At 38.8% G+C, this 19,500-nt stretch overlaps 1 protein-coding gene across 1 annotated transcript in view; it reads left to right on the top strand.

The window, feature by feature from the left end:
- Positions 1 to 14,718, top strand: part of lrrc75bb (leucine rich repeat containing 75Bb) — a 32,965-nt gene extending 18,247 nt beyond the window's left edge. The window contains exon 4 of the mRNA XM_052116553.1: positions 13,108 to 14,718. Within this exon, the coding sequence (XP_051972513.1) occupies positions 13,108 to 13,696 (589 nt within the window). The 3' untranslated portion in view covers positions 13,697 to 14,718. The remainder of the gene's footprint in view (positions 1 to 13,107) is intronic.
- The last annotated feature ends 4,782 nt before the right edge of the window (positions 14,719 to 19,500 follow it).

Consider the following 19,500-nt stretch of genomic DNA (forward strand, 5'->3'; position numbering starts at 1 on the left):
CATGTAGTAATTATACATACATTAATTGATAAAAAAAAAAGCCTTCATTCACAGAATGCAACATCCACAAAGGGCAGTTAAGCAAAGAAATGTGTAATGCAGCAGTTTCAGGATCAAAGCAAATGTTTTTTTTTTTTTTTCCTGGCAACATGAAATGTTTTAGTTAAAGAACAATTTACTGTGAGAAACCCTTTGGTTTCATAAGAAAAAACGAAACTGAAGTGGTTATAACCGGTTCCCAGCAGTTAAAAATAAAGTTTTAACAACATAACAAATCACTGTTTGAAAATCACTGTTACCGTTTTGATTACGTTCTGCCAAAATGTAGTTTGTTTTCTAGTCCCTGGTTGGTAATGCTGTTAGCTGTTAAATATGTTTCTTCTCTCTTTCCTGGTCCTTTAAAGCACATTTTTTCTGCTCGCACCTCACCCAGAAAAGAGAGGTTTTGCTTTACAGAGGCTGGGTGGCTGGTGGGGAAAGCACAAAAGACAAAGAGCACTAGAGAGAGAGAGAGAGAGAGAGAGAGAGTGAGAGAGCTAGAAAGCAAGAGAAACCGCATTGCCAGCACAGATATCTGAACATCTGTACCACTAGAGCCAGAATTAAAGGAAATTCAGTCTTTAGTGAAAGCCACACATGTACACTCAGTGTCTGCCAATTAATTGTGTCTGATGTCTCTTTAAATGACTTACATCAGTGTGGAATGAAAAAGAGTAGCTACAGGAGATTATTATCAACAAGCTGGCCACCCTAATACTCATTGCTTTATTAAAGGAATCATTCACCCAAATATGAAAATTATTTAATAATTTTATTGTTCAAAAGTCATATAATGCTTTTTTCCCCCTGTTTAACCAGGGTTTTTTTTTTTACATTTTGAATTATATGAGTAATTGATGACATAATGTTCATTTTTGGGTGAACCATTCCTTTAAAAGAGGAAAACCTCACACGTACACTGCAGTTCAAATGTTTGGGGTCACTTGACTGTCACCACCATTGATAAGACTCGGTGCTTCCCTTTAATGTCTGGTAGTGTATAACAAAGCAATTGTACCGAGCATGTGTCGAACACATCCATTTGCGCTCATCCGCGTGAGGTATACTTTCAAAGCTGTGCGCACACAACTGTGTGGGAGACGGAATGGAATCGTGCATTGACAATGCCTTGGTGAAGGCCTCACATCTGTGTATACATATTTGCGTAAAGGAGGTTTTAAGCATTAGGTCTAGGGATTGAAACAAGAATCTAAATATCATAGATACTTGAAGATGGGCTCTTTTGACTTGTCCAGTAAGTAACATCCAGAACACACCCTAGCAACCACACACAAAACCCAATCATCATGGCAGCGATTTTGCACAGGCAGGCACCACTCATATTTTTGTCAGAACATTTTTGTTTTAATTAAAATTCAGAACTGAGTTCTGTTGTTTGTACATAAAGCATTGCAACATTTGTCTTGCATGCGTTTAACATTTATGCATTTGGCAGACGCTTATCCAAAAGTGACTTACAGAGCACTTCTTACAGGGACAATCCCCCTGGAGCAACCTGGAGTTAAGTGCCTTGCTCAAGGACACAATGGTGGTGGCTGTGGGGTTCGAACCAGTGTCCTTCTGATTAACAGTTTACCAGTTATGTGCTTAGACCACTAAGAGAACAGAAAATCTGTTCTCATTTCTTGGCTAATTGGCCACATATTAATGATTACTCTTGGAAAAGCCCCTCACAAAAAAAGTTAGAACACCAAAAAAGGTGCTATTTTATCAACAGCTGTATTTCTGCGAGGCAGCTGTTTGCCTTACAGCCATAACTGCCTGTGTAACACAATCAAACTATGAATCTGTTTAATAAAGTAGTCAGCAGGGGTAAATATGAGATTGCATCAACTCTCCGTGTAATTATATCTTTCCTGTCGAGGTCTCGTCTCTGCTTGGGGTTCGCTTGCGCTGTGTTGATGCAAAGTTTTTGCGGGAGCGTTTGTGGGCACACTAATAGAAGCAAGGAGTGAATATTTGTCAGCTAACATCCTTTTCGTTTTGTTAAGCACTTTGTGGAGCGTATTGGCTGCCTGCTGCTGGGGTAAAGATATGTGACCAATTCTAGCCTTGGTGAGCGAAGGCCGAGAGAGAAGGGCAGGTTGTGAAGGAATTCACTGCAAAGGACTGGGCGTTATGACAGTGGAAATGTGTCAACTGGTTGAGATATTGCCGTAATATTTATACTGTCTTTAGATATTTGTGCAGCTATTCTGCCTGGTCTCATGAAAATTAAGTTACCATGGCAACATTTTTTCAACAAAATTGCGTGCTTTATTACATGTTTTGCTGCAGTTTCCAAATTAAATGTCCAGCAGGGGGCACCAAAAGCAAGTGAAAAGTTGTCACATTGACAAGATTCTAAAGGTGAGTGTTAGATGAGTTTTAATGAGTAAAGCGTACCTCCCTAACCGAAAACTTGAACCTAAACCTAAAAAATAATGCCCTAAAAGCAAATGAGAGGTGAACAGACCACTTTGCTTAATATGTGTAATACTTCATTTAAAGCCACAATTTATGTTCCTTGCCGAAAGTGAGAAGACAATTTACTGTATTTTAACATTATTTGTTATTTGCGGTGTATAATTTACTTACACCAAAAGCCTCCTGTGTTACATGATATCTTGGTTTGTTGTCCGAAATATTTGCATGCTCAAAAGCCTTGTGTGTTAAGAGTTTACTTCTGGTGCCATACAACATCGTAACTTGTTGCCTTAATAGTTCACCCAAAAATGAAAATGATGTTATGATTTACTCACCTTTATGTTGTTCCAAATTTGTATGACTTACATTCTTACGTGAAACACAATATATATATATATATATTTATTTATTTTTTTATTTATTTATTTTTTTTTTTACATTTTAAGACTGTGCTGGTCACCTTTTTTCCACATTCAAGAAGAATGTTGACACTGTTAGACAGAATGTTAGTCTCAGTCACCATTCACTTCCATTGTTTGGAAAAAAAGATGTAATGAAAGCAAATGCATTCTGCCAACAAATCTCATTTTGTGTTCTACAGAAGTAAGAAATTCATAGAGGTTTGAATCAACATGAGGGTGAGTAATTATGTCAGAATTTTCATCTTGGGGTGATGTATTCCCTCAATTGAAATAGTGACCCAAATGAGGACCTGGGGATGGTTGCAGTGGCCTATAAAAGAGGGTTGTTGACATACAAGTAAAATTAATTTCTAAAGCACACTCAAACACAGCAGAGCTGACCGAAGTGATGTACAGATGACTATACAATACATTAAAACAAAACAAACACGCCAAGTACAGATGAATCTACAATACATGATTAAAACAGACACGTCATAAAAAAAAGAAAAAATGGCATGGAGGGTTTTGGCTCATGATTTACATGACAGATTGAGCTGAACACGCGGGCGGCTTGGGTTTCAGCTTATGTGGTGCATGTGCCCATTGCTGGCGAACAGTTGCCCGCGATGCTCACGGGCATACGCACGCACGTGTCTGTCTGAGAGTGGGTTGCATTTCTAGCCCATATTTGACGATGACGTGCTGCAGCTGAGCAGATTGACTGCATTCGATCTGTTCCACATCCCACATCCCTTCTTGTGTCAACATCCATATGTTTCTGTGGACTTCATTAAAGGGATAGTTCACACAAAACTGAAAATTCTGTCAATATTTGCTCACCCTCATGTTGCTATAAGCCCATATGACTTACTTTCCTGACACAAATTTGTATTCCATATATTCCTTAATTACTTAATTTGCGTTTGGAGCAACATTAGGGTGAGTAAATAATGACAGAAGTTAAATTTTTGGGTGAACTATTCCTTTAACTACACCAGCAACTATTTTATAGTCAACATGAAACAGAATTTCCAGAATGTGATGTGAGTTTTCAACAATTCTTTGTGTAAGGATGGTACAGAAATTAGGGATGTTTATAATTAATCTATGATTGATTGATTGGGTTTAATAATTTAACTGATTAAACCAGGAATATGTATTATGTAACGCAAACAGGATAAAGTTGAATTTATTGTTGGCTTTAGACTCAAACACCTCAGCTTGTCTCTCTCGTGTTTGCTATTTTATCTATTTTGGTCAGATTTTTATATGTGTATCTCTTTTCTGCATCCTGACCCTCCTTGATTGATGTGTTTAAATGTGTTTGACCTACCTATCATGTGTCTGGGCTGCCTTAGAGGGCCGAGGGTACAAAGGTCATCAGCAAGTCTGACTCATATCTCCTCTTTTTCCAAATCAGAGCACCACTCTTTGAGTTCAGCCTGCTTTCATTGAAGTAACTACCATTAAGTTATCTTTCCTGATACGTGCTTATACTTTCCCTTTGCCCTGGTTATGGTGTAAACTGTTTCAAAGATGATGCATGAAACATAAGTTTCACTCACACCTCAGCGCTCGACTTAATCCAATTAGATACGGGATTTTGCAAACGTTTTGACAAGGTTGAGCGGGCATCTTTGCTGTGATTAATCACCTGATGAACTCGCACACGGAACTCCTTGTACAGAAGATGTGGCTAGCTGATGTGGCTAGCTGATATAGCTAGCTGTAAACAACGGGGAAACCAAAGACTAATTTCAACATGGCTGAGCTTGTCAAGCATCTTTTGTTTGAGATTTGAACCACTCTAATCCTCAAAATATCTCCTATTGTGTTCCATGGGGGAAAAAAGTCATATGACGGAGCTTTATACGAGCAGGAAGGAAGGAGGTACAGACATTAGACTCATGCTAACAAATGTGTACAAGCAGCAAGCATGTAGCATTAGTGGCGAACAGGGTTTCTATGAAATAGACTACACCAAAATGCTTTGAAGTGAATTTTTTGAAGTGTTGCATGGCACTCCTCATCAGTCGCTCTAGGAGAACCACGCCATCACACACATCATGTGTTATTATCATTATTAGAATTATTGCTACCATTACTCTTGCCCTGCCACAGGCTCTTATCAAATGGGAGCTCTTTCAATGACTGCAAATGTAATGCTACTTTTGTGCTTTAAAAATGGGGAAGGTCATGTTGTATATATAACCTGATTCAAATTGCTGGTTTTGCAGGGTTTCTCTACATATGATTGGATAAATCTTTCATCAAAATGATGTTAGAGCCATTATCTTTTGACTGCAACACAAGATGATGCTTGAAAATTCTTGGAGCTCTAGGAGCAATCATATTGATGATTTATCTGACATGTTACATAAACCTAGTTTAAGTTTTCTAATGAATGTATTAAAACTATCTATAGCTTTTTATGTCTTTAATCCTGTAATCTGGAATGACTTGCTTGTGTCTATGAGTCATTTCCATTTTCCTGTGAAGTAATTTATTATACTGGAATGGTGGGTTTGTGCGTGACAGGGTAAATCTCACGAAACCATGTACAGGTCACATTACACAAATGTTTTTACGACCATTAAGATTTTTAGGTAACACTTTACAAAAAGTTTTTTTTTAACTGTCATAAACATTAGTGATCTACTTCAGTAGAACTAACAACGAACAGTGCTTTTACACTTATTAATCTTGGTTAATGTTATGTCAACATATACTAATAGTTATATGGTTGTTTTGGGGGGGGTTTATTTAAAAAAGTTGTAAATTTCAACATTAGTTAATACATTATGAGCTAACATGAGCAAACACTGAACAATTATCTTTATAAATGAACATTAACCAAGAATAATAAATGCTGTAAAATATTGTTCATTGTTTTTTCATGATACCTATCGTATTACCTTTATTAATTTTAACAAATACTACCTTATTGTAAAATTGTAACTTTTTACCATTCTGACATTATTTGCAGGACAATTAAGCAAATTTATCCAAAAACATTTCCTTTATTCTCACAAATAACTGTAATACAGTAATTTTTATAGAATTATAGTACAAATTATTGTACTATAGTTAAAATGACTTTTATTTAAATTAGCATAAATACTACAGTGATATATAAATACTTTACAATGTAATTTGTAATAAAAATATATACTTATTTATTCATTTTATTTATTTATTTTCATTAAAATAATTCAATTGTAATGAAAATAATTTCACAATGCAAAACATTTCTTAGAAATAGGCTTATTTTTCTTTAAGCAAAATATAACTTATATTTAAGTAAGGACTGTCAATTTAACACGTTAATTCAACAAATTAATGCAATTATAATTTCTCCGGAGCATAATATGGAATATTCCTTCCATCTAAGCAAATTTAAGCTTGAAGTAGCACCTGTTTTCAGCAGGGGGCAGTTAGCGAAACTCCAGCTGTTTAGGCAATGCTCAGCTGTACAAAGAACAAACCACACTTAGGCTTGCTTGACACTAGCGACAGCACAAGATGAGGACGGATGAGTTCTTGCATTCAAACAAAGCAGGACAGAGTGCAATTTCTAATGCAGGTGTCTCAAGTGTTTTTCTACGTTTCTAACTCTTTAATTTGCACAACGTCATAAAAATGCTGTGTTTATGATGCGATGAACCAAAGCGCTTTAAAATTGTCCGACTGACGCATGTGTACATTGACGCATCCTTAGAAAAGCCCTTAAAATAAAACTATCTCACACAGATTGACAAATTTAGTTGCTAAATAGTTGCACTTTGTTTGTTATCAATGCTTTTCTCGTCTCCCACAATTATATAATGCATTTTAATTAAATAATTAAAAATATATATTATTTATAATGTTTAAAATATAGACATTTATAATTATTTGATCGTTATATGGTAAATTATTTTTATTTGAGGGGCTTGCTCAGCAAATATTGATATATGCTTTTAATTGCGATTTGATTAATTGCCATGTCATAAAAGAAAGTTTATTTAAATTTGTATCTATTCACAGCCCAAATCTAAATATATATATATATATATTCATTCTTGACAGGTTTTGTGAGATTTGCGTGATAACAGTTTCAAGCATGTACAGGCATCAGGTGAACATTCCTGTCTGAACATTGATTGTGAGTGTAGACTTGTGGAACCAATGGTCGAAATTAATTGGTTTAATCTTGTAAATTGTAGCAGAGTACCCTGGACCTGTGCAACATTCCTAACACTTTGGCCACGAGTCATGTATGGAACTGTAACATAATTTCCGCTAGCACAGTTCCACATATATGTTGGCAGAACCTTATTGAGGCACCGATATTCCTATTGTAGAGCGACCTTATATTTGATTGCATGTGATAGTGTTTTTGTGTTAGTAGGATTAACAGCCCCAATAACTGGCACCAGAACGGTCTGATGCTCAGTATCACCCCTAAGCCCACTGTGGCCTTCTGATGACTAATAAAAGCAGGATGGCATCAACTCATGGTGCCACACACAGAGAGCACTAATAAAAGTTAGACTTGTCAAGGGGGAGCAAGGGGAGGTGGGATGATTGAGAGATTGAGGACAGTGGGGGATGTTTATGGCAAGTGCCATTTTGCCCCTTATGACAGGTATCTTACATGATAGCTTTTAACTCATCAAATTGTTATAAGTCTTAAAATGCCCCTGTCTCAACTTTTTTTTGGAGCTGAAGACCTGCATAATGGATGAATGGAGTAGAATTCCACTTTTTAAACTTAACAAACTTGTGTATTCAGTGCCTAAATGCTTAATAAGTGTTATTAGAAGAAATGGTGTTTCACAGTGGTAAACAACCGACTGTCCCAAATGTTTTGGAGTGTGTTGCAATCATCTGATTTGAAATTACTGTACATTAAAAAAAACAATGAAATTCACAAGGTAAAACATAGAATGTGTAGTTGTAGTGTTTTAAATATAGCAGTGTGAATATAATTTACAAATCACTTTTGGTTGTGTTACTGAACATGCTCAACCAAAGGTTTTAATGCCAGCTTGAATTGATTGAGAATTGCCAAAAAAAATTATGGAATAATTCACAAAAAATGTACAACTGAGATCAGCATGAATTTCCAGACTGGTTTATACTGGTAAGTGCTGGTTTGGTGTTGGGGGACGAATGTCAACCAGCTCTCTCTGGGGAAGCTAGTTGAAATAGGAAGTCTTGTTGGTTAAGCTAGTTAAGACACCTGATTGTGAGACCAGCATCCAAAAAACTAATTTATTCCAGGGGAAAGTTAGAGCCTGAAGAGAAGAGAGAAATAAAAAATATGACTGATTTCTTTCAATTCGCCAGAGGCTTGTAGATATATATATAGAACAAATTAAGTCTTAACAATATAATGTATTATAGAGCATATGTCAGAGTGTCCGTATGGGGGCTATGTTAATGCAAATGGGCCTTCAATTCTGCCATTTTGTCAGGGCTTGGTAGAGAAATCGTTTGAAGAGAGTTTTTGCAATGTTATTTTGAGAGTCATGGTGGTGGTGTGAAGTCACCCGGACTTGCGATGACAGGTTTTTGAATGGATTTCACCTTTAAGTCGGCAAGGGAAGAACGAGGAAGAGCCTCCAGTCAGTGTTAGCTAAACACAAGTATAACTGAAACAACACATAAAGCTCAGGTTTGCTTAGTCAACCCATCTTACAACATAGAAGGCAATATGGAGATCTTTAGAACCACATGATTTTAGCGATAATGGAGACATGGCATAAATGTGATTTGTGTTTGTTTTTGTGCGTTTCGTCATAGTCTTTAGCTCTTATTGCTGTTGCATTTGATAGGTCATGTTAGCTCTTGGTAAAAACATGTCAATATCCCAAAGGGCAGTGTGGATGCACAATGTAATTAAACCCTGTAAAACTCTCATTAAGCAGGCCATTCAGCTCCTCCATGGATTCTAGAGGATTCAACACCTGATTTAATCAATGCATTATTTGACTTTGTCTGCTGACCTTATATTTGACCCTCAATTTGTTGATGCACCACGAGGTGCATTCCTGTTGACTGATAGTGGACTTTGCATGGTATTCAGCCATCTTTGCATGGTATTCAGCCATCTTTAGTGAGATTTCAATCTGAAGGGAGCGTATATGTTCAGTTGGAAGGGCACTCCAAACGTCATAGGGGTTGTGGCGTAGTGGGCTAATGCACACAACTGTTAATCAGAAGGTTGTTGGTTCGATCCCCACAACCACCACCATTGTGTCCTTGAACAAGGCACTTAACTCCAGGTTGCTCTGGGGGAATTGTCCCTGTAATAAGTGCACTGTAAGTCACTTTGGATAAAAGCATCTGCCAAATGCATAAATGTAAATGTAAAAGTGGAGGGGGAAATTTACCCAGCTGTCATTGCAAACCATCAGTACAGATGTAGTGTGACTAAAATAGATGCTAAAATAAAATAAACAAAAGAGATTTGAGACACTGGCATTTTGAACCTAATTCACCTCAGGTGTGCTTTCTATACAGTTGTGCGATTAACAGTGTTGCTGAGACAAAGGACACTGTCTAAACAAGACACCCCTAGCATGACTAGTGCTGCCAAATTACCTTGCAGATGGGCAAACAATTCTGGACTGCCCCCCCATCCATTCCACCTGTACCCCACCAACTCTGGGAGCTGACTGCACCCCTGCTCATGACTCTGACATCAACACCCAGCCAGTGTGTTTTTGAAAAGGGCTGATCCATGCGTTTTGTGTAGCTGGACCTCTGCTCCCACGCAGAAAAGTGCAAGCAGTGTGCCAGGCAGCCCCTGTAGAAAAGCCCTTAATCCAATCAGACGAGCCCAAACTCAGAACAATAGAGCACACAGCGTAGGAAGTCCAAATCCTGCAGTCACAGCAAAAGCCCCTCTGAATGTAATACTGTCATGCCAAGCAGAGGAGAAGCAGATGGACTTTCCTCACTGCAAAGGGGTGGGGTGGTGCCTGGTGATTAAAGGAGGGAACTGCATTGCCGTTCAGTTGTCAGCTCTCTAATATAATGCACAGTTAGTGGCCAAGGAACCATTTTTCTTGCATTAGAGCCTTTATTATTAACCATGTATACAGAATATTTCCAATGTAATGTAAATGATCGGTTTGAGAACTGGCTGTAAGAAAAGATATTAGAATGTTGTGAGAGAGCATAAATATGGAAGGCAAGCTGAATTATACTTGATTTTGAGAATCAGTTCGATAGCCTTGGGAGGAATGCCACCTTTGGCTGAACATTGTTGACATGTGCAATGTTGACAAGGACTGCTTTCTCAACGCCCCTGTCTCCCAACTTGGCCTCACGTCGATGACTTTGCCCAGCAGATTTCAGTGGTAAAAAGGCAGACGGAGGCTATCTCTCACATCATTCTGCGGCGCTGCCCACTCAGACTTGGTTCAAGGATGTCATGCTCCTCGCGACAGCACCTCCCTAGCAAATTCCCCTGAGGAAGGACCTTCTTTTCCTGGGACGGGGCACCCTCTGGCATCCTCGCCCAGAACTCTGGAACCTCCATGTGTGGCCTCTGGATGGGACGTGGAAGATCTGAGTGACCTACCACCTGCAGTTGTAGACATGATCAACCAAGCCAGAGCTCCCTCTACCAGGCAACTTTACACCCTAAAGTGGCGCTTGTTTGCAAATTGGCTTCCTGGATGTTCTTTCTCCCTAGCCTTCTGGACTGCGAATTCAGCAGAGGAATTTGCAACCAGACCCACTACAAGCCGCAAGTGCTCTGTACTTGGGTAGGGCTCCACAGGCCTAATTCCCTCTTTAGGCAACTCCCTGTGATGTACTTTCCACGGTACGGTCCCCCTGTCGGCAGACCCACGTCTCCTTTGGGCAGTCCCTCTGCCCACGGTCGCTGTGTTTGTAGAGCTCCTCCCTCATCAGGTAGGACCTACCACCATGCCACTACCACATGTGGCTTGACACCACGTGTGGCTTGACAACCCATGTGGTGTATTGGCCACATTTCACCTCCCACTAGCCTGGGCAGGATGTGGTCTCCGCAGGGTCTTTTCACCCTGAAAGAATAGGATTGGGAAAGATCGCCTTCTCCGATGTGTTTCATAGCATTAAGATAGCCCCAGCTATGTGCATTGCGCTTTTAAATGGGACCCCTTGTGTCAATACATTCGACACAAAGTCGAGTGAGTGACAGAAGGGTAACGTCATGGTTACTGTTGTAACCTCCATTCCCTGATGGAGGGAACGAGACGTTGTGTCCCCCTTGCCATGACAATAGACCTACCAATGTAAATGGCCGTACCATATTCTCGGCACCTCAGTGCAAAAACCTGACTGACAGATGCACGCCCGCTTCCCTTTATACCCGTATTTCCGGGGGCGGAACATGCAAATTCTGTCTGCCAATTTCTCATTGGCCTTTTCTCAAGTTCAGAGGTACACAAGGCTCTCAAGAAAGACCCCTTGTGACACTACATTCGACACAACGTCTCATTTCCTCCATCAGGAAACGGAGGTTACAACAGTAACCATGACGTTTTTAGTTATTTTTAGTTATTTTGGATTTGTTTAGAAACAACACAATTCCTATAGTTCCATTTCTATTCTTCCATAGTTTTAGGACTTTACTATTATCCTTAAATATAATAATAAAGAATGAGTAAATGCCCCAAACTTTTGAATGGCAGTGTAAGTCTCCTGAGCTCTGAAAGAGCAACCTCAGAGCAATAACATTGGGCCTGGCCACTTTGCCCTCCACTCCTTCGTATATAAAGAAGGATAGGGGGGACTTAGCACAACCTCAGAGAAAACGGTTATGCACAAATGTAAACATCGCCGTCAGCCTGTGTTACTGGAGTTTAGTTTTTGGTGTGTGCACTCATTTCTTCTGACAGCCCTGACTTTCTTGTCAACGTGACTGCTTCGGGCAAGAACAATGACTCATTGAACCCTATTCATCCATCCATCCATACATCCATACATCCATATTTACATTTTCCCTATTTCCTTTCCTTCTAAAGAGAGTGCCTAATCCAAAACCAACATCCTCATGCATGACTCTAAGCTTTGAAATAAGCTTTTAACTGAGTGGCCTGTTTTATTGCATCCTGCTTTGCATATATGGATATGCGGAGGAAGTGCTGATGGGTAATGCACAGTGACAGAGGAAAAGACACAGGCGCTGTGCTTTTGGCCTCGTGCCACAGTCTCTGTACATCGTAAACAGCATTGGCCATCACACTAAGATACTTGGCAGGATTAGATTTAAATAGGCTGTCTCTTTCTGCTCCTTATCGGAGACAGCAAACTCTGTATGTTTAAGACACAAGCATTTGAGATTGATGGCTGATGTTTGAGGCACTGGTATGCTTGAATCAACCATAACATACTGTCACATATTTCATGTACTTTAATGAGAGCTGAAACTTTGTAGGTTTGTCAATTGCTCATGTAGATGAGGCTATTTTTCCCAAAGTGACTTAAAGTACTGTTACTACATTGAACCGTCCCCAAGGTGCAATGATAAAAATTAATTACTCCACTTACAGCACTACAGAGAACACAAAAGTGTGTTGTCCACAGATCCCTGTGTTGTCGGGCGAAAACTATTTCCCTCAAAAGTCACTGTGAATCTAACCAGGAATCAAACCTGGCACCCGTGGGTGGCAGTCAAGAATTCTTCCACTGAACCACCAATGCTTGTAAGGACTCCTTTTTGACATATTAGGACACTTGAGTATTGTCCTTACAAGTAACAGTTGCATTGGCCAGAAATCAGGAGAGATCGGGCCTTGCGTGTTGCATGCAAGAATTCTACCCCTGAACCTCCATTGCTTGTGAGGCTCATTTTGTGCTGTTGTGTTCCCACAATTTTGCATGCATATCCTCAGAAAGCCTGAAAGTATTGGCCTTAAAAGGCATTGTTACATTGGCAGGGAATCGAACCTAGGCATCCCACATGGCACTACTGATCCAACAATGCTCATAAGGTAATTTTTTGCCGTTGTGTTCCCACAAGTTCAGATGTCTGTCCTCAGAAAGCTTGAAAGTGTAGCCCTCAAATCACTATTACATTGGCCAGGAATCGTACATAAGCCCCCCTTGTGGCAGGCAGAACCTGTTTTCGATGGTGTCTCCCCAAGATTTTACAGGGCATTTATTGTAAAGAATCAAAGTAGTGGGTATGAGATATCATAATAATATAAACTTGTAATGTTCAATTCTAATGGTGTTTATTTTCTTTCTTTCACAGTCTTAAAACTACGCTGAAAAGGAAATTAGCTAATGGTATCGTGGATTTGTCTGGTATTCCCCTCTCTGGACGTGACTTGCATCGTGTGGCATACTACTTTCAAAACAACGGTTCATATGTGACAGCAGTAGACATTAGCTTTACAGAACTCAAGGATGAGAGCTTACGGCTTCTTTTACCATTCTTAGGAGTGCTACCCAAACTCGCCACACTTGCCATCAATGGAAACCGACTGACTGTAGCCATCCTTAAAGACCTAATAGAGGTGGTTAAGGACCCCAAGAAGTTTCCTAATTTAGCTTGGGTGGACCTGGGCAATAATATGGACATCTTCACAGTTCCCCAGCCATTGCTGGTTGCCCTTCGCAGACGCTTTGGAATGAGAAGCAGCTTGCCCACCATCTATGAATACAATGAAGGCCAGGGCAGCAGCTACTGCCTAGAGACATCTGCTGAAGAAATCAGTGTATTTGAGGAGGAGGAAGAAGAGGAGCATAGGGATGATGATCTGGATGATCATCTGGTGCTGGAGCCCTGGAACATAGAAGAGAAAAGAAGTAACATTACACTTCATTTATGTGAGAGGTGATGGTCCTCTTGCTCCTCTTATACTATGAGTCAAGTTCCAGTGTATAAAAATTTTCAATGCATGAAGTGCCCCATTCACCACAAACCCTAACTGGGCTACTGGAAGTGACGTGAGGCAAAATGGCCATGTAAGGATGTAGGTGGGATATTAGAAGAACAGAATGGAACGTTAGAGAGGGTAGAAGGTCAGGAAATGTTATACACTTTGAAAGGAGACTGAAGCTTTTCTGGTCAGACCTAGTCACCCAAACACACAGTCTACATGACTTTCTTTGTTTTTAGCAGCAACGGTCAATCCTTTGTTTGCCTCCAACATTAAAAGTTTACTTCACCCAAATATGAAAGAGCTACTGGAGTGCCTACAGGCTACAAGAGATACATACTGTGTGTGGGGTGGGGTCAGAGCTCATTAGAGAGGACCAGACACATAGTCAAAAACTCCTATGCCACAAAACCAACATGATTATATTTATTTTGAATCTCATCCAGTTTGCAATGAGAGGTGATACTCTTAATTCTAAACACCTGGAACTATTTACTATTGTTCAGCACAAGAACCATGTTTGTACGGTCAGTTAGAGAGTCAAATTTATTTGATAAAAATATGTTGATTCATGTCAATATTTTGTATTTTTAAAAAGCGTTTGATGTAACAGAGTTAAGCTATTAATTTATTAGTTCTTGTTGCTGTTTGTGCGAATGCATGACTGTCCTACAGTAACCTTTTAAGGTTGTTTTGTGTTTTGTTTTTGATGACATTTGCTCCACAGGTGGTACCCTACGATGTTTCCTTTACAGACGCATGTCTGATTTGCACTTTACATGGTAGGCTTTCTCTGTTGGCTGGTCATCTCTAGTCTTTGACCCTTCATGGTCTGTTTATGAATTCAACATCAGAGTTTTCATTGTAGTACATATATGTAGTCATCACTTTTATTATAAATGTCATAAAAGGTGTGACTAATGGCTTTGAGCATCTGTATCTTCGTTATCTTTTTAACAGTTTTATAATTGCTATGTGAAATAAACTCCGTTTGTAAAAAGACCCAGTGTCATAGTATTTGTGAGTTAATGGAAATGACTATAAAGATGTGTGTGGTTGGCTGTGTATTCTTGATATTTGGATTAAACTGCTTATTATATTAAAACAGACTAAACTGAGGAGATTTTACTGTAAAGATAAAGGCTATGACTGACTATAATTACCATTGTATTAGCTGAACATGCAAGTATACGGTGAACAGGAACAAAATCCCTCCTGTTTTTATCGTGTTATACGTTTTTTTCCATGGCACAGAGAATTCATGTACAGTAGATAATTACATGAGTCAGCAAATTTTGATTTAATTAATCTAATGCACAGCACAGAAATACTGGCTATGTAAATTGAACTTTCAAACATGATGAATTGGTTGTGGGAGTCCTTACAAAAGGGTACTGTGGCGGTGCCATGGCACAATGATGGGAATTCCATGGTACTTTGACTTTTACTGAATTATTACCATATTCTCACACTATTGTATTTTCATGCTACTCAAAGGAAATTAAAAAATACCATCATATTATCATGGTAAATATATATAAAAAAAAACATGGTTTTACCAATGTACTTTTTGTTACTGAGTGTTTTACTTTTAAAATATGTTCTGTACGTTATACTGGGGATGTTCTTCACATAATTGAAGGTTCAGTTTGAATAGGTTTTCTTTCCTTCTTCATTTCTCATCCTGGTGCAATCAATACTCAGTGTTTTTCAGTGTCTCTGTATTCTTAATGAGAACAGTGCTCTGTGTTAGCAGACAGCACTTTCTTAATGAGACTCTATAAGTCATTTCAACAGCTGGCAGCTTTCACTGGCAGCCTGCGCCATATAAGGAGCTCCAATTTACTAATGTAGCATTCTCATTATCCTTTTTTACCCCCTTAAAATAAAAATAGACTCTGTAATTTCTCCTTCGTACATTGCTGTAGAATTGTTGGTTTTATTGATATACAGTAGCACCTTTAATTGTATACCAGAACAATAGAACAATATGATACTGTATGTAACACACATATCTGTTTTTCAAAAAGGAACATCATAAGAGAGCACCTAAACTTTACATAAAAAAAAATGTTTTTATAATTATATATATATATATATATATACCAGTTTCAGGACTTAAAATATACACTTTCCCTTATACATTTATATAATTGGTAACCTTAGATATTGTTGATTAAAAAATGCTCATGAACCATCATATAAAGCTTTACATTTAGGAAATCATGTAGTAGTACCATAATTGTGCAGCGCCATCTGGCGTTCTTTAAAAATACAGCCATTCTGAGGCGAGATTGGATCGCTTCGATGGTCGAAAAGTCAAAGACCTCTCTGATTAGTACAACTCCCCGACCCTGCAAACAGTGTCAGGAAACAGCAGTTTAAACCCTTTTGTCTTAAAAGGCTTATCATCCTCTGTAAACAGTGTGTGAGGGAGGATTTGAAGGCATGAATTAACGCGTGTGCTGAGTGTGATTTGTTCCATGTGTTTGCTGTTTGTCTTGTCTCCATGAACTCAGTTACAACACTCTGATAAGGTATTATACAAGACAGATAGATGGTCAGGCCTGTCTCTGGGGTCATTGCTAACATTTTCTGCACTTGCTGAGAGACTGTCAGTGAGAAAGTAGAACTTTTAGGGGCTTAATAACAACAAGCCAAGTAACTTAAAACAACACTAGGGAATTTCCACATGTAACTTGCGCATACCAGTCTGTTCCTGGAAGACCAGAATGCATTTTGCAGTAGCATTTCCGGTAACTTCATGTAATCATCTGTTTGTTTTTGTCATCTGAGATTCATGGACAATTATCACTACTGATGTGATTTCCAAACATCCAACAATGCAATGTTTAGACACTGACAACTTCCCTTATGCAAATCGAGAGATTATGGCAAATTTGCCTCAAACTTGCCGCAAATTCACCACTGATGATTTTCACATGCAAATGAGCTTTGTGGCAAACTTGCAGCAAATTGTTCATTGTTGCCAAAGGTTTGCCGGAGGTTCACCACTACCGGTGAAGACCTACAAAGTTCTGGCAAACATTAGCGGCAATTCAAAAGCTCTTTTGCATGTGATAAGAATGAGTTTGCTGCTAGTTTAGATTGTTTTGTAAGGGATGGACTGAGTGCAACATAAGCAGACGGTGGTGGGTTAGGATGAAATGGCCTCAATTAACACAGACTATGGAAACATACTAGATTTCTGTACTATTTATGGGAATCTCAACTGAATTACAATCGTTAAGCAAAATGATCTTATCCTACTTCCTCTGTATTCCCCTGTCTGGTAAAGCTTAAAACTCAATGCAGACTATCAAAAGCCCTTGATCTGTTCTTTGAGTATGAATTTACATATTTAAAGCATCCGTAATCTTGAGCAGGGGCGGTTCCATGGGGGGTCTGAGGGACCAGGGCCCCCATGTAAATAAGCCACTGGAGTATTAGGGCTTCTACACACTAGAGTTAACACTGCATCAGAGAACGCTGCAAATGCATTGATTTCAAAGGGGATGGTGTGTCAAAAGTACAAACAAGGTTTTCCAATAGTGAAGCCCTGTTATGCGACCAAAAGTTGAAAACATGTCAACTTTTGTTGCAACGCACTCTGGCGTAGGCATCCATTGACCAAAGGGAATCTCAGAGAGGCTGCAGAGGTGGGACTAGTTGCGCTGTGAAAAAAATAATTATCGATTATCTTTCTCTCTCTGGCTAAAAAAAAATGTCATTGTGGAGAGAGAGCCTGGGGAAGAGTTTAAATATTTACTGGTCCATTGTGAAAAGTAAACTGGACTGGCTGCTGAAGACGCACGTTTTATGGACAAGGTCGCCCCCAAGTGGACAACAGTTTGCATTACTCTAACATGCAATTCCTTGAACATCATCACATAGAAAGCATTTAACTTTTTATAACATCTAGAGTTATTCGGAGCTTTTGATAAGAATATATCTTATTTGCAATCTTATCTTAAAGCTTAGAACATGAATATCATTCAGAAATATCAGTCATGAAATAGGATAAAAGATATGTCTTTTGGATTGACATAAAGTGTTTCCCCGTCATATATATTTTTTTAATTAGCTTCCATTTGTTCTCTCCTAGTTTGCTTCAAAGCTCAGTTTATCTTCTTCTCTTGTAGAACACGATGAACTGTTAGGAATTTGTGTCATAAATCTTCAGATGGCATCAGATTTCATAAGCTCTCCCACTGGTTTCTCAGGTTTGTTTACTTTTGGCAAGGACACTTCTTGATTTATTATGGCAGAGAGATGTTCTGGTTTCTTACTTTTGTATTAGATACAATCATGATTGTAATATGATCCTTCATGTGGTCAAATTAACATTTGCGTGTATCTATGTTTTGAGTTACATCTTATCTCTCCTCTCTCTTCAGGCCCAGTTTCAGAACAAAATCACTGAGGGTACTTCTGAAAATAGTGGGGGTGCTCTGTATAAATTGGAGATGTATCATAATTTAAAAAACAATTATTAATTGTCACAAAAGCTGATTTGCAAAATCATACACATTTATACGTTTTGATGCAGCATTTTGTGCATACACAAAATGCAAGGATTTTTGTGTATTGGTATTTAAGAAAATCTGCATGCCAATTTACAGTATTAGTCTTACATATTCCATTGAGCAAGGGTGTGCAATTATTTTGGGACTGTGACCATATAGATGTTAATTAGAACATGGAACAGAGAAGATACAAAATTCTGTATAGTTTTATCTTTTAATCCCAGACATGCACTCAATGAATGATGCACAATTTTCTGAAGTGTATTCTGATGGGACCATTCTGCAATTGCTTGAAATTTTGCTGCTATACATTTACATTTATGCATTTGGCAGATGCTTTTATCCAAAGGGACTTACAGTGTGCTTATTACAGGGACAATCCCCCCAGAGCAACCTTGAGTTAAGTGCCTTGCTCAATGACACAATGGTGGTGGCCATGGGGATCAAACCAGCAACCTTCTGATTACCAGTTATGTGCTTTAGCCCACTACACCACCACCACTCCACTATACTATCTACCTATAGTAAAACTGTTAGTAAAACTGAATAAAGGCTAAATAAAATTATTAATTGATTATTTTACCATTCTTCAATTCAATGGTAATTTAGTATACAATTTAACACTCTATATCAGGAGTCTGGTTTAAAAGTAAAATAAAATATTCGGGAAAGAGATTCTAAAAGCTTATTTTAATGTTGGCCGCAAAGTGGACCCGTTTGCTTGTTTTATTCTCAGAACATTATCAACCTGTTTACATACTCATGGGTCATGATGTGGGTCTTGTCAATGTTTGGCACCCCATTCAGCACACCACTGAATAAAACAGGCTTTATGACACTGATAAATGATTACTGCCATAGTAACATTCACATAGAGGTGTGAGGGACTTCAGCATTTTACAAATAAAACCAAGAATAAATATATTCCACTCTCACTTGGTTTTACTCCATGTCCCGGTTCTACGGGGGTGCTTGAGGGTGTTAAGCACCCTCAAATGAACCTTATGGGACTTTTCCACTGCACGGTACAACACGACTCTACTCACATTTTGGGGGGTTCCACTGTGGATAGTACCTGGTACCTGATACTTTTTTTTAGTACCACCTCGGTCGAGGTTCCAACCGAGCCGATACTAAATGTGACGTCAAAATCCCGCAGATCACTGATTGGTCAGCGTCACTGGATTTCTGACACGTGACATCAACCCGCTAGTTTTAAAGTTAGTAACAGTATCA

Source organism: Xyrauchen texanus, chromosome 43, assembly GCF_025860055.1.
Source record: "Xyrauchen texanus isolate HMW12.3.18 chromosome 43, RBS_HiC_50CHRs, whole genome shotgun sequence".
Classification (NCBI taxonomy): domain Eukaryota; kingdom Metazoa; phylum Chordata; class Actinopteri; order Cypriniformes; family Catostomidae; genus Xyrauchen; species Xyrauchen texanus.